The sequence below is a fragment of the Neolamprologus multifasciatus genome, chromosome 23, assembly GCF_963576455.1.
Source record: "Neolamprologus multifasciatus chromosome 23, fNeoMul1.2, whole genome shotgun sequence".
Taxonomy (NCBI): domain Eukaryota; kingdom Metazoa; phylum Chordata; class Actinopteri; order Cichliformes; family Cichlidae; genus Neolamprologus; species Neolamprologus multifasciatus.
The window spans coordinates 38,410,583-38,427,425 of NC_140460.1; the positions used below are offsets into that span (position 1 = coordinate 38,410,583).

The window sequence follows — 16,843 nt, forward strand, 5'->3', positions numbered from 1 at the left end:
CCAGATTGTTTCTCCTCTAAGACACAGATTGAAATACAGCATGGCAAGAGAAACCCTGTTCATTGTTTCAGAGGTGCACAATGTGTGTGTGCTGCAACTCCGACCTGTCCCATGATCTGGCTAGATTTTAAGTGAACCCAGCATGTATTAGTACCAGTAGTAGTAGTAGTTGTTATGGTTAAATGCCCTATGGACTGCTTGGTCATCCATGATTTAGATTCACCTAAAAATATCTCAAAACGCCTTTTAAATTGGCATAACGATAAAGCCAACCGATGTTAGTGAAAGTGTTTTTGTGTGTGATGTCTCTACAGCTATTGTATGGATTGTGATGGTTGTTTTTAGGACAACCTTATAATAATGAATTTCAGTAGCCCATAAATGCATGAACTAGTTTTTAGCATCTCTCTGTGACAGGATGTTTCTAATTTTAGAGATATTGTCCAAATGCAAGAAATCAGTGCTACACGTTTGTTTAATATGTGCGTTGAAGGACATATCCTGGTCAAAAACGACTCCAAGATTCCCCACAGTATTACTGAGGGCCAAAGTAATGCCATCCAGAGTAAGCATCTGGTTACACACCATGGTTCTAAGACTTTTAGGCCTGAGTACAATAACCTCCATTTTATCTGAATTTAGAAGCAGAAAATTAGAGGTCAACAAGTCTTTATGTAAGAAAAAAATATGTAAGAAATTCTTGCAGTTTAACTAATTGATGTGTGTTTTCTGGCTTAATGGTTAGATAACGCTGGGTATCATCTGCATAGCAGTGAAAATGTTTACTATGCCTTCTAATGATACTGCCTAAGGGAAGCATGTATAGCGTAAATAGAATTGGTCCCGGCACAGAACCCTGTGGAACTCCATAATTAACCTTAGTGTGTCATAAGTCTGTTAAATACCTTTAATTTCTACAGCATGCTCTAATGTCTTTAATAAAATGTTATGGTCAACAGTACTGAGTGCTGTGCTGAGGTCAAGCAGGACAAGCACAGAGATGAGTCCACTGTCAGAGGCCATAAGAAGATCATTTGTAACCTTCACTAAAGCTGTTTCTGAACTGTGATGTGCTCTGAATTCCAGCTGAAACTCTTCAAATAGACCATCCCTCTTCTGACTCTCTTAAGATTTTTTGAGATTAAAGGAAATTTGGAGATTGACCTATAATTAGCTAAGACAGCTGGGTCAGGTGATGTTTTTCTAAGTAACGGATCACTGGCATGGAATACTGACATGTTTAACGGCCTGTGGTATGCAGCCCATTAATTTGATAGATTGATCATATTTAAGACTGCAGCATTCAAAAATCCCATACCAATCGGAAACAAAATCTGCCATTGAAACTGCAAACAAACAGAGCACTATAATACAATACAATGTTTTTGAGGGTACACTCCCCAGACCTCAAGTCAGATTTGGCCCTTATCCACGCAGTGACTACTGCCTTATACGCATCAGCCTTTATAATTGATAGAAAGAGAAAGCTGAATATAACACGTCAGCAATTTAGTACATTTCCAGTGTTGTTTGGATTGTTTTTGAACCCAAATGAGGATTTGTCATTCATGAAAATGATAACTCACCAGAACTTCATGGGGCCCTGAGGATTATCAGCACACATTTAGGACAGTGATGTATTGTTCATATTGAGGTCATTGCAAAGGGTGTGGTGGAGGTTAAGAGACATGTGCTCTTCAGAATGGACCACACTGATTATCATCAGGCAGTTCTGTGTTTGTTTTATGTTCCATTTCAAACAATAGTTTGTTATGTAATGATCTCTTACTCTCCAGGCTTCTTTCACCTGACTCTGGTTTGCCTTTTTTCCCTGCTTTTTTCCTTATCTATCATTTCTTCCCTCTCTGCTCCCCTTCCTTATCCCTTCTCATTCTTCTTTTCTCCTTCCACATATCACTTTACGGATGGTGTCCCACCCCAAGGTACAAGGTGTCTCTGTTTCTCTCTCTCACACACACACACTGGTGTTATATAACTGTGGTGACCTTTCGTTTACTCGAGCAGGGCCCTTTTAAACCTACAAATACCTAATTCACAATTGAAGCTATATTGTGGGAGGTTTTGACCACAGGTGGAGTTTTAATGCTCTTGTTGCAGTAATAATGGAGCAATGGGCCAAAGAAGAAGACAATAAGTTGATTAAAACTGCACAATGTAGATATTTTTGCAAGAGTATATATATATATGTGGGCGGTCTTCATCCGTCTTCATTTTTCAAGCTCAGGTCCTCTTACCTTCACCCTCCACATCTTCTTGAGCTTTTGTCTCAGCCCTTGGTACCTGTTCCTGTCATTTGGTATAGCTACATCTATCGCTACAGCCATCTTCCTCTGCTTGTCCACCACTGCTATGTCCGGTTGGTTGGCCATCACTAGTTTGTCTGTATGTATCTGGAAGTCCCACAGGATCTTGGCTCGGTCATTCTTGGACCATGCTAGAGGGCATGTCCCATTTTGATATAATCTCCTGATTGACTCTGGCAATGAAAAAGAAAAAGAAAAGAAAAGAAAAAACAACAACATTTTGTATAATTCTAGCAAATTTGAACGTATGACCGCCTTTATTCTTCAGCAAAGCCTGAACTCTCTGAGTCAGCTTTGGTACAAAAATACCGTTTTATGTGTGTCATATTGTCTTGTCTGTTTTTCAAAGATTTAATTAAAGAAATGGGAACAAACGATACACGTTTGTGATGGGCTGGTAGTAACAAAGTGCCTAAAGATATAATTTAAAATGGTTCTTTGCTAAGTTGCCTGATATTTTAGGCACAACAATGGTTCATCCCTTGAGTTAGATAACTCAACACTTGAGTTAGATGACAAAACTTTGAAAGACCTTCGGAAAGAACGATTGCTCAAACCACTTAAAAAAATTATAAAATAATTCCTACTTGAAAGCAGAAACAGTAAACAGTTGCCCTGCTTTGGCCCTCTTGATAGAATAATCTGTCTCTTTACCTGTTAAACGGTCTTGTTTTTACCAGACTTTGCCTACCATGAATGTATATTGTGTGTTTTTCAGACCTTTTCAGTAAAATACAGCCGTCTGCCTGATGAAAGTGCTTAAACCAAAGCATTGGGCTCTTCTAATTTTTCTATTTTGTGCCGACATGTCTCGTCTGTCCTCCGTCCACCAGCCTTTGATTCTGAAATTGATTTCAGTGCACATCTTTGAAGGATGTCTCAATTCCTAAAGTACATTTCCACCAGAGATGAGCAAGAAGAGAGGATGTTTGCCTGTTGAACTATCCATTGCAGGACTGTTTTTGGCTCCTGTGAAAGAGAAGCAAACAGCTTGACCCATTATGTGACTATTTTTTATTCATTTTAAATCCTTATTTCCTCTGTCTAAAACAAGCTGAAAACAAGATAACCTGCAGGGAATGAGAGAGTCAATCTCCTGATTGACTCTGGCAATGAAAAAGACAAAGAAAAGAAAAGAAAAAACAACAGCAGATGGGTGGAGGTTTTGTGTTCACAACCAGAGCTCTGTGCCTGAGATGACCTGGTATGAGATGACCATATTGGGGATATCTCCTCTCACTGGTGTCCTAGTGACCTAAGAGTAGGAAAAAAAAGGCTGACACTGAACCTTTAGAGCAGCCTGAAGCCCGAGGTTTTGCCTCACAAGGATTCCTTGTATATACATTGACATCATTATTTACTTAAACTTTGGCCATATTTAATATTAGCAACCACTGTTATAACAGTATAAATATGACAGATAATAAGAAAAGAAGATTACTTCTGATAATCAATTACAAATCTAAATCACTGTTATCTCAAATCACTGCTAATCATTAGCAGTGACTTAAATATTTCTAAACTGCAGCTTATGGATGTAAACAATCATTATATTAGCAAAGTCTGAAAAACTCGCTTTGATCAGCAGATTTGAGACATCTTTTGTGGCTACAACGTGTTCACTTCACCTGGAAACAGCAGAGTGAGAGACAAATAAAGTTTAACATTTCATTTAACATTAATATATTCAAAGTAGGTGAATAATCTGACTTTTAAGGTATACGTTTACATGTGATTAAAGTTTAAGTTGGTCTAACAGCAACACAGCTTAGTACAAACTAAAAAGAAAACAAAAAACAAAAACAAAAAAGAAACTCAAAGCCTGCTTAAATGCACAAGCTTCCCTATTGGCTGTCTATCTGCCAACGTATGTGAAAGGCAGCTTGTGATTGGCTGTTTCTATAATGATGCAGGTATGACTCATGTTCTATTCTGAGTCAGAGTTGAAGAGGGGTCCTAACCTTTCGTCTCCTTGGTGACCGTTATGATGTCACCACACCTCCTTGCTGTCATCATCCTCTTCTGGCTCCCTCTCTGTCACTAATCCATACAGGTCGGTTGGCATCACAGGCGAGGGGAGCAGTGACATAAAAGCTCAAAGGCAGAGGACATTCAGTTTATCTCTGCGTGAGTAAATGATGTTCCCACTCTCCACCACACAGTCACTACCAGGCAATTACTATTAACCCTGCCTCTGCTGACCCTGATAACAGGCCTGAGCGCATTCATTCGTGGCCAGTAGACACGAGTGGCTGTCCACTGCTGATCTTCATTAATATCCAGTCATACTTTTTTATCCCTGACTTTCTTATCCAAGTCTGTTGATGTTAAACTACAGTGTCAGAGCTGGTGGTGAAAATACTGAAAGCAAACAAAAAACAAACAAATTAAATAAACTGTGCACCTGAACTTTTGCCCTTTGCAGGGAGGGATAGGTTCCATCCCCCATCACGATAAACTGCATAAGCAGTTAAGAATATGGACGGAGGAAAATAATACAGGAAAAAATGGAAACAACAGGTACAAACGGAAAATAAATCATAACAAATGTATGTTAACACAAAGGCAACCTCAACAAGAAATGCAGTGGAGGAGTGGTTCATAGTTTTGCCTCACTGCCAGAAATTCCTGGGTTTAAATCCACCGTCTGACCATTTTCTCTATGTGGGGTTTGCATGTTTTCACTGTGTCTGCGTGGATACTCCGGCTTCCTGGAGGTTGTTTTGATTGGTGATTATAAGTGGGCCACATGTGTTAATGTGACAAATCAGTGACACATCCAGGGTGTGCCCAGCCTGTTGCCCTATGGCAGCTGGAATCTGCTCCAGCGCCCCAGAATTGGATAAGCAGAAGAAAATGAATGATTGGAGTTAATGTCTACAAAATTATTTTAGTGCACATAATTGCCTGATAATTTATCTGTTGAGATGATTATTATTTCTAATTTTGGCACTTTCCGTGCTCCATACCCACTGACCAATATGTCACAATCTATGCCCAACTAGTGCTACAAGTAATGTATTGAGAGATAAGAGTTGAGCATATCAGTCGTTTGGACTCACAACACCTAAAAATTAAAATATGCACTTCTCCTTAATTTACAAGAAAAATCACAGTTTGTCCCAACAATCCTTCTGTCATCTTGATCAGTAACAATCAAGGTTATTATCGTTAACGAAAACTAACGAAATAAGGAAAACTAGAAGGGAAAAAACATTTTCGTTAACGGAAATAAAAATAAAAACAAAAAAAGGAAAACTGACTAAAACTGTAATGAGTGTTCACAAAACTAACTAAAATTAACTGAATTTATAGCAAAAATGTGTTTAGTTTTCATTGATGTGTGCGTGTCATACAATAGTCAAGGGTGAAAATGAAGTTTAGTTTCCAGATTTTTTTCTTGCTGTGTCTCATTATGCCAGCAGGTGGCAGCACGTTAGTCGAGTCGTCTGTGTTGCTGCTCCGTCCACGCGCAGAATCATGTCAGGAAAAGTCGGGAGCCAGAGTCCAATTTGGGATTACTTTGAATATGACTGTGTTTTGGATAAAGCAAGTGTCTTGTAGTGGAAACAGACAAATTATGAGGGACATTTCTAAAGGGAAAAAAATCCCACAAACCTTAAAGTGCACTTGAAAAGCTCACACAAGAAGGCTAACCTAGCTTACCTTGAGAAGGTAAGGGAGCACACTCAACCCTCATCCCCAGAAAACAGAAGCTAACCTCAGGCAAGGCAGCGTGATGCATCTCGAGACAACAGGACGGGGATATCTACACAACTGTGTGAGTCAATTACCTTCAAAAAGTTTATCAATTCACTTGAACCAAAATTACGAACACCCGGTGCTGCGAGAGTTAATAGTCTCATTGGGGCCAAGATATACATTTTATAGTTGCCTGGTATCAATGGTTGTTCATCTGCCTTTATTTATTTATTTATTTAAAGAACCCATAGGTGGGAATGTGAGTTGTCTGTCTCTGCGTGTTAGCCCTGCGACAGACAGGCGACCTGTCCAGGGTGCAGTATGGTAGCTGGAATAGCAACATACCCAAGGATGAGCAGAAGAGAATGACTGATATGATGAAACTGGGATTTTGTTACACTTAATTATTGCAAACACAACTAAAACTATAACTGAAACTAATCAAAACTAAACTGAAACTAAGGATTTTCAAAAAAAATAAAAACTAAACTAAACTAGCAAACAATTGGTAAAAACTAATTAAAACTGATATAAAATTGAAAATCTGAAGTCAAAACTAAATAAAAATAAAAACTAATGAAAATTGCAAAACTATTAAAACCCTGGTAACAATGACAGAAATATAAACAGGTAATCACAGAATGGTAAATGGCCTGTATTTGTATAGCACTTTTACTAGTCCCCCTAGGGACCCCAAAGCGCTTTACACATCCAGTCATCCACCCATTCACTCTCACACACTGGTGGAGGCAGCTACAGTTGTAGCCACAGCTGCCCTGGGGCAGACTGACAGAAGCGAGGCTGCCATATCGCGCCATCAGCCCTTCTGGCGAACACCAGTAGGCGGTAGGTGAAGTGTCTTGCCCAAGGACACAACGCCCGAGACTGTCCGAGCCGGGGCTCGAATCGGCAACCTTCTGATTACAAGGCGAACTCCCAACTCTTGAGCCACGATCGCCCCTAGAATGATCATTAACTGAATATCTTTACACTGTAAACAGCATAACACTGAGGGTTTATGAGAAGAAAATCTAATTATAACTTTAAAGCTAAGATCTGTAATTCTCTGAAGATGTTGATCTCTGTGTTTATATATAAAGCGTATGGGGTTCTGTGGCTGCTTGTTGGTGGCAACTGGGTGGAGCAGTTGATGGTCACAGGGTGGACAGAGCGGAGTGATGGAGAGCAAGCACATATCCAATTTTCCATTATGTCTGTACGAATAGCCGGAGATAGATTGGTGAGTATGAGCAGTGAAGTCTGTAAGAAGTCCAGTATTTTTCCTCCCTGTTGGAGTCTGACTTATTTTCTGTCTCTCACAGTCTTGCTTTGCACTGTCTGCCTTTTTTAGATGTCTCTCGCTGATCATAAAGTTCAGAAGTTCAGACAAAAGGGGAGATGCATAGGAAAAAGCAGAGACATGGTCGAGTAATGCCAAGACTGTAATGAAAGCCAGCCTCATTCTTCACACACTGTTACATCATCCACTCACTCCAACAACAAAGCCAAGTCAAAGTGTTTCTCACACACTGATGAACTCTGCTGACTAGAAGGATTCCAGTGTTGATGAATAAATTATAAATGAAAACATTAAAGCACAAAAATGACCTTGTAAAAATAAATATGTGATTTTCAGTCTTCCTGTGGCAAAGATATTGGCATTATCTTCTGCTATACTAGTCTTTCTTTTTTCAGGGAAGTTTTTTCCACAAGATTTTACAATTTACTGACAAAAAACCCTGTAAAGGGCTTGAGGTCAGGTCTTTGTGGGGGTCACTCAACTCCTTCCACACCAAAGTGGGTGGTTAAATATGTAATGTTTGTGCATGATGTCTGCACCAAACCAAATGATTGTACCGCCCCCTGCTGGTGGGTGGAACATATTTTAAAAAACAACAACATGTTTTTTGTGAATAGAAAATAAATGCAAACGCTTGTGTTTGCACCTAGTAAACATACATACCAGACTAATAACATTAACATATTGTATTTGTGTTTTCAGTCATTCTACATCATTCCAGGGTATCTAAAGTTCAATCTGATTATCTCTAGAGCAGCGGTCCCCAACCCCCGGGCCTCGGACCGGTACCGGACCGTGAGTTGTTTGGTACCGGGCTGCAAGAGTTGAGGCTCAGGTGTGAAATGTATGGTTTTCAGGGTTATTTTGTTATCGTTTTTATCGTTAACTCGGTTTTCCTGGGTCTTTTCACGTGTGTTATGAATAAATCTTCTTTTTTTCGGTACCGGTACTAGTTTTATTTTGTTGTATTTATCCGCGACACCTTAAAGGGCGGTCTGTGAAAATATTGTCGGGCATAAACCAGTCCATGGCGCAAAAAAGGTTGGGGACCGCTGCTCTAGAGCCACTCCTAATGCCTATAACAACTGGGACCACTTTGGACTTTACCTTCCACATCTGCACCAGTTGGTACTTCTCTATTATCTCATGCTCCTTCTTCCCGATGTTGCTGATAGATTGCCACATCTATCACAGTTGGGGTCTTCTGCTCCTTGTCAACCATCACTGTGTCTGGTTGGTTGACCAGTAGCCGTTTGTCCCACAGGACCTTAGCCCTGTTGTTCTCAACTACCTTTGGGGGTGTCTCCCATCAGGATTTGGGGACTTCTGGTCCATATGGGGCAGACATGTTCCTGTACACTATCCCAGGCACTTGGTGTGTCAGTGTTCATGGTTCTTACATTCTGCTACTTTATTCAGGATAGTCTTCAGGGCACCTTTGCACAGTCTGCAGCTTGGGTCCGTCCAGATCTGGTAGATTTTTGACTCGATGGATCTTTCTTCTGAGGCCTGTTCTTGTGCTGCCATGATCAGAGCCGCTCTGCTGTACTTTAAGCCACTGGTACCTACTTCCTTAATCTGTCAATGGTACATCCCATGCAGGGCTTGGTCATCTATGACAATTCCTCCTCCTTTACTTTATTACCATCTGTCTTCAGCTGCCTCAGGCTTTCTTGGAGTAACTCATCTCAGGTGGATGTTTCTGATGTATTTATGGATGCTGACACTTTCTAATCATCTCTTTCCCTCTGTCTTTATTGCCTCAGGCTGGACATTAGAGGGAGACTTCTCTGTGTTGTGAAATGCTTTTGTGTCTTCACATAAGTGGCATCCATCTCCTTTGGTGGCCAGATTCCAACTGAGTATCTGATGAATGATGGCTTGGATTCTGCTGGTTTCTCACGGCCTGTCTTACCTTTTCGAGGTATTTGACTGTGGCTAACCTTTGTGCATCTTTATCATTGCTTCCATTGGCCTTTGGGATACCCATTTACTTGTAAATGTCCTGTATATCTGCTATCCTCCCTTCTGGTAGCACCACCCATTCAGTCTGGATCACTTCTCCTCTCTTTACAACCCTTCGACCACATTTATCCAGTCCAAATCAAATCCTGATGTTCTCGTTGTAGATCCCCGTTAGATAGATCAGTGAGTTATTGTTTCAATCCCTCCTGGGATGCAACGTAATGTTATCCATTTGCAGGTGGTAGCTCACGGTCACTCCACTCCTGAATCTATAACTGGATCCACTCTCAGTGATGAGCTGGCTTTGTGGTTGAGGCCTATGCAGAACAGCAGTAGGTGCATTGGAGCTGTTGTCTTCCACAGTCCCATTAAGTTCTGTATAAATGTTATTAGTGTACTATTAGCCTTTACAAGTATCCATATGTGGGGCACTGAGTCGTAGGCTTTCTAGCAGTCAGTTCAGACACCACTCAAGTGTATTGCAGCAACTCATGTGATTAGCTGATTGTGTACATGCCTAGACATGGGCATTTTGATCTCATGATCAAAATGGGAAAGAAACGCGATTTTACTGATTTGAGTTTACAGGAAGTCAACTGAATAACCGTTTTTTACAACTCTGAATTTACAAAGCAGATGGGCTACAGCAGCAAAACTGAGGCTACAATTTGCACAGACTCAAAAAAACCAACAAAAAACTGGACAAATGTTACCTGGTCTGATGAATATTGATTTGGCCTAATTAACATTAAAGCATGTTGGAAAGATACATGTACATTCTGCCTTGTACCGATAATTCAGTGGTAGTTTAATGGGGTGAACGATATTTCTTTTATGTATTATTTAAATGCCACAGCAGACCTTAGTTGCTGCTAACCATTTCCGTGCCTTTGTGAAAACACACTGAACTCATTTTCTGATAGCAGCATAACACATGATGTGTGACAGAGCTCAGATCATCTCAAACTGGTTTCGTTAACATGGCATTGAGTTTACTGTACTCACATGGCCTCCACAGTCATCAGATCTCAATCCAACAGATTCACAGAGTTTACAAATTTGCTGCAACTGTGATGCTGTCATGTTAATGGATCAAAAGAGTCAGTGAAGGATGCTTCCAGTAGCTTTTTGAATGTATGCTATGAAGAATTAAGACATTTTTGAAGACAAAAAAAAAGACTCCAGCCCAGTAGTATCAAGGCATAACTAATAAAAAGTGTCTGGTGAGTTTATATTTTTTTAAATCCTGGTCTCATAACCCATAAATCCAGAAACCCAGACGTTGCATGATAACTCTCAATCTGGATGTGAGATACGGGAGATATCTAACACTAAAGAACTAAAGTAAAAAACAAACAAACAAACAAACAAAAAAACAACCCATTATACACTACAGTTTTTTCCCATGGGGGTTTGTTTGCTGTTGTCACCACTGCATGGTCTTAGATCTGGTCAGTTTCCTGGTCAGAGCGTGACGAACAGTCAACATGTAGGAGCGACGTTCAGGCAGAGGGCGCTGCTGATCCAACACCAACCTGTGGCACACACACACATACACACACAATCAAACAGCACATGAAAGAGAATCATAAAATCCTCTGGGCTCTAATAGTACACCCAAGAGAGATGTCTAATTATTGTTTTTGCTTTCCAGTATCGTTCAGGAACTTTCCTATCACCATCTATGAGAAAATCTTTTGTACCACCTTTGTTTATTGCAGTATGACAGGGCGCAGTCCATCAGGAGCAGCACTGACTGTTGTTTTGAGTATATTTAATTAATAAAAATGTTGCATTCATAGTAGAAACACTGAAAACACGCTTAAAATCTGACTAGCATGGATATCACATGTCTGACAAAACACAGAAGAAACGAACCTGATGAGCTGAAGCACTGCTGCTTCCACTGCTAGGACTGCTTCAGCCACAGACAACTCTCTGAAACCACACCTAGACACACACAAAGAAATCAATGGCTCATTTAGTTAGCATGCAAGGAAATAGTTTTTACTTACTTTATTTAGCACTCAGACTTTGTAGGAACCATATAGTGGAATTCAGGCTGAGCAGAATTGATATCCAATACATACACTACTATACATAAATATTTAAATTGATAATAAATTTAAATTCATTAATAAAATATTGACCATGTAGTCAAAAAAAGCTTGTTTCCATATAACTTATAGTAGACTACATGCTGTGTGCCTCACCATCCCCCCATGTGTACATTATACATGAAGTAAGAGGGAGTAACAGCAGAAGCTCCAGCTCAGAGCACAGCATGAATCAGTGACAGCAAATTTGGCGTGGATTAAGTCAGAAACAGCATAAAAGGGGGCACTGGGGTTGCAAAGTGGTTTGCAGATGGACAGCAAAGATGGGCAGGCTAAAACAGCTTCAGCTGGGATTTGCCAGCTGGTTGTGTACAAGAGTATCAGCTTATGATTACAGCCCAGCTTGACTGGACTGACATTACTCTTAATCAATGACAAATTATTTTATTATCAAGTATAACAAAGACAAGAAAAGCATTGTACAGTATTACCATGCACATATGAAAACATGAGCGCTCAAACCTTAAATCCTTGGCTAGTCTCTGTCCTTCGTCTGTTGTCACCTGCCTGCCGATTTCCAAATCTGCCTTATTGGCGACCAGCACCGCGGGAACCACTGACACACAGACACACAAAGTGAAGTGACAATAAACCATCATGATGACCCTATGGCACGCAGTTTGGAGTCATTCTGTCAGCACACTACTAACAGAAGACAGGGTGGCACTACCAAACATGGAATCTACGTCCACTCAATCTGTGAATATGTGGGTGTGTTTATGTGTGTATGTAAATCAAAGAGAGACAGAACAGAGGCCTGATGTTTGTGTGAAGAACAGACTGTTAGTTCAGTTTTCAGCAGCCGTTTTCTCATACAGATCAAAATATCTCCCCACCCAGATTCTGCTTGGTTTGGTCAATGAGCGTCTTGAGTTGTGGGACCTCCAGGAAGCTGAAGCGCTGTGTGATGGAGTACAGCAGCAGGAAACCATCAGCCCAGCGAATGGAAGACTCCAGAGAAGCTACGGAGCTCTCCTAGAGGAGAATATATCATCAAAAAGTTTTCAGATTTATTCATAAACAATAGACATAGCTGGATATGTGTTAACAGGCTAACACTGTCACACTAACATCTACTTCAACATGACCATCTCACATGACAAGCTTGTCTTTGGACAGGGTAAAACAATGGGGTTACTTAACGTAATCCCTGGTTCTTTGATAACAGAGTGAGGTGTTTCACTACGCTAAGGCGATTCCCATAGTGAAGCGAAGTTAGAAAAAGAACCTAGAAACGTCTTGCTATGGGGGGGCCAATACAATACTGGACTCCCTTGCTAATATTTCTTTATTTTTAAAAATTCTGTGTATAGTATTAATAACAAGAAAACACAATCCAAGTCCAATGAGAACAACAAAAGGTGTAAGTACAATCCCTGAAGATTCTTAGACTTCATATACAACAATATGAAATAAACATAAATTTATATACTATGAACATATTATACATACTATATCTGAACAGGAAGCGGTAGAAGCTGAACACTTATCGAGCCCTACTCCTTTGATCTTTGGAAAGTTAATTAGTATTCTGTGTCCTACCAACACTTAGTCCATGGTTGATGGAAATAACTTTCAGCTAGTACTCAAAGCACTTTTACACTCCAAGCTGCATCCACAGGTATTTTTATTTTATCACTCATGCACACCCACAAAGAGGATCTTCAGTATCTTTCCCAAGCACAACATACAGATGCAGGAGCTGGAAACTGAACTACCTACTGGTAGAATTAGGAAACAAGCAAGAAGTGTAATGGGTGTAACAACTGAAACAAATGGCATTACTTGTCCAACTACACTGCAGACTGTGGAGGACCATGAGTGACAAAATGAATGAACTAAACACAACATTAAATAATTAATTTAACATTGAGTAAATTAATTAAAATAGGAAATAAATAAAACATTTTTGTGAAGTTTTAAAAGAAATGAATTGCTATTTAATTAATTAATTACATATTTATAAAATAATTTTAATTACTTAATGACACAGTCAATTAATTATTTAATGATGCAATTAGTTAATCTATTTTGGCACTTGTGACCCTCCATACAAAAACTTGTTTGCAAATTATTTAAAAACAGCAACAACAAACCCCCCTCTAAAGTTGACGTTTACTTGGCAGAACAAAAAATATTTGAAAATTTTGCAAAATAAATGCTTTGATTAGAAAAACATAACAAATAATTTGGACACAGCAACAGTGTAGCCTTTTAAAAAGCTACAAATAAAAGCCAATATTTACCTTCCAAGTTAAGTCCAGAATCTCCAGATCGACTGCTTCCTGATCCACCACCCGGCTGCATTTGTAGGTCACCTCTGAAGAACACACACACAGAGAACTGTGTCACTTTCAAAAATCCTGCCAGTGAAGAACTCGGGTAAGTTATGTAATGTTTACTGTCAGCAATGCAAAAATATTTACCCAGGTCTTACCCTTTTTATGGTCGTATTCACCAATAAATCGCTTGGTTATGAAACGAACACACAGCGCTGGGGACACAAAACAGACACAGTGGCTGAAGGCGAGAAGCACATTTCTAACACATTCTGCACAGTCGCACACACACAAAGTTCCTTTTAGTCATTTGAATCTGATCTAAAGCATCCTCACGTCATGCCTCCTTATGTGAGTGTTGCCTTCAGAACGACCCTCATAGTGACTTTATTTAAATAAATGCATAAGTGCTTCCTTTGTGTTTGGGTGGAAAGAGCCCAAAAGGCTCGTGTCTGTTTGACTTTCATGTCTGCTATTTAAGGCCTTGCTGTATTTTATCAGGATACATTAAAAGGTTAAACACGCTTGTTTAAACCATCACTTGAGCCTTTACATCTGGAAAAACACTGAGTTTACTTCCAGGCATGCTGCCCACCACTGTCACAATCAAATCCCAGCATACAGACTTTGTCGACATTGTGCATAGATGTTTTGTTCCCTGAAATTTACTCTGGTCCTTCTAATATGAAAGAAATTAATGGAATTTGATGTGTGAGCCTTTAAACCATTGACAAAGTGCCGACAGCTAAATTTGGCATTGCTATTTTTGTAGTTTGCTATTCGCATTAGTCATTATACTGTAAGAATGTATGATAATTTTTACTTATCACACGTCTTATGTTTCCTGAGTTATTTGCTTTTTTTTTTTTTTTTAATATTTTTATTGAAAAAAGAAAACAACAGTACTTGCAGTTACCGAAATACAATCAACCTTTCTTCATTTTCCTAAGTAAATAAACTTATATATATATATATGAAAAAAAAAATAACGCATTCTAAAAGAAAGACCCCCCCAGTCCCACACAGATCAACACAACCATCAAACATATTAGAGGAATATAACAGTAACAGAAGTACATTTAAACAGGCAATACCTCTAGACTAGCAAAATAAGAGATAAAGGGTTGCCACTTGTGAAAAAAATTGGCTGTGCAACCTCTCAACGTATATTTAATTTTTTCAAGTTTAAAAAAAAAACATGACATCTTTAAGCCACCGGGAAATAGTAGGATACTTAACAGACTTCCAATCCAACAATATTAGACGTCTCGCTAACAGGGATGTGAAGGCTATAATATCCTTTTGTGTGGAATCAAGTGCGAACAGGAATCCCAAATACAGCAATCAGAGGACAAGGATGAAGAGTTACCCCAAGAACAGTTGACATAATAGCAAAATACCCTGTCCAGAAACCTTGTAGCTCAGGACACAGAAAAAACATGTGGCTAAGGTGACAAGGAGAACCATGGCATTTATCACATTTATTTTCCACTTCTGGATACAATTCAGAAAGTCTAGACTTCGAGAAATGCACCCTGTGTATGACCTTAAATTGAATTAGTCCAAGACGAGCACAGGAGGTGGAAGATCGTACCCTCGCTATAGCCTGTTCCCAAGACTCCTCATGTATTCGAATTCCTAGTTCTCCTTCCCATGTACACTTAAGCTTAACATTAGAGTGGTTACTAAAAGACAGAATAGCATCATAGAGTTTCGAAATGGTTCCTCTGTGATGAGGAATAAATGATAACGTAGTTTCCCACTGCTGTTCTGGAGGTAAAGAGGGGAAATCTGGGAAACACTTGGCAACAAAATTTCGAATTTGAAAATAGCAAAACAAATGGGTAATAGGGAGATTATAACGAGAAGACAAGTTGGGAAAACTATCGAAAACAGCATCCACATATAAATGTTTGAACTGTTTTATACCCTTGTCACACCACACTGAGAATGTTGAGTCCAAAAGTGAAGGGGGAAACAAATGGTTGTCGCTTAGAGGACCCGGTTTCCTCAGTTATTTTCGTAGGAATATGTGTAATATTAAAATGTTATGGGTGTGTTGTAATGTCTCTATAACTGTGCCATGAATCTGTCTTCTCAGTGCATGAAAGCAGCTGAGCTCATAGTCGAGCGCACAAACATTTGAAATGAAAAGCAACAAGTTTGTCTATTACACTCAACTGAAGACGAGCTATTTTTAGAGCTAGACAAAAGTAGCAGACCTGTATGACATTCAAAACATAGCAGTGGAGGTGATGGAGGTACATGTCAGTGCTATGAAAGATAAACACTCTAGGTTTTCCATTTTTAGCAAAAACCTTTAAACCGTGGCTCGCAGTTAACCCTAAACTTAACCTCTTTCATGCACTGCTGAGATGTTATCTGATTCAGAACTTACAAAGCACGCCCCCCTCTCTGCGTGCCTGTGGTTTTCAGCTGCTTTGTCTCCAGCTTACCTGTTTTCCCAGTGTTCTGAGCTCCCAGAATGAGAAGTTTAACTGGAACCATTTTCCTGTTGTAGCCAAAATTAGTCCAGCGCGTGCCCTGCTGTTTGTCCCCGATTGATGCCCTGCAGGGAAGAGCAGAGGATGCTGAGCCAGCTTTGGGAGACAAAACAAAAGTAAATGTCAAAATAATAAAAACTGGACACAGTCTCGAAGAACTGAGAAAGAGCACGGACAATGAAGCCAGAAACTGAATAGAAAACTTACTACTGCGATAGTACTGACCATAAAGTGAAAATAAACTCCAGATATGGGGAGTAGTAAAAAATAAATAAATGAACTCGCTGCTTGGTCTTAGACACTGAGCAGACAGAGAGTGGAGAGATGAGACTGTCTCCTCTTCTCTCCTGTGCCCCCCCCCCCCCCCCCCTCTCTTAGGAAACTGCATATGACAGGAGCCATTTGTCTGTGGGAATGGCGTCCAACTCCGAGCGCACATCCTATTTTGGATCCATTGAGAACAAACATGCAGGCACTCCTTTAACTACTTAATCACATCAAAAGCTCGCCTCTATCCACAGAAGTTCTTTGACACCAGATATCGTCCCAGAGTCCAGAATGATCTCAAGCCTCACTATAATAACTCTGAGACTCAGGTGAGTGGCTCTGAGTGCACATACTTCAATTTCAGAATGTCAACTGGGCCGAGAGC

The 16,843-nt window shown here is 39.8% G+C and overlaps 1 protein-coding gene across 2 annotated transcripts; it reads right to left on the reverse strand.

The window, feature by feature from the left end:
- Positions 1-2,227: 2,227 nt before the first annotated feature.
- Positions 2,228-16,543, reverse strand: LOC146492160 (ras-related and estrogen-regulated growth inhibitor). 2 transcript variants are annotated; one of them, XM_085150331.1, is made up of 7 exons: positions 16,144-16,543; positions 13,846-13,902; positions 13,655-13,728; positions 12,245-12,383; positions 11,871-11,964; positions 11,170-11,241; positions 2,228-10,826 (listed from the first exon to the last, which is right to left on the reverse strand). In XM_085150331.1, exons 1-7 carry the CDS (start codon positions 16,193-16,195, stop codon positions 10,718-10,720), a joined length of 597 nt encoding a protein of 198 aa, XP_085006457.1. In that variant the 5' UTR covers positions 16,196-16,543; the 3' UTR covers positions 2,228-10,717. The 2 variants fall into 2 exon arrangements, with proteins under 2 accessions (XP_085006457.1, XP_085006458.1); XM_085150332.1 differs by having other exon boundaries at positions 11,170-11,267; positions 11,810-11,964; positions 16,144-16,280.
- Positions 16,544-16,843: the final 300 nt, after the last annotated feature.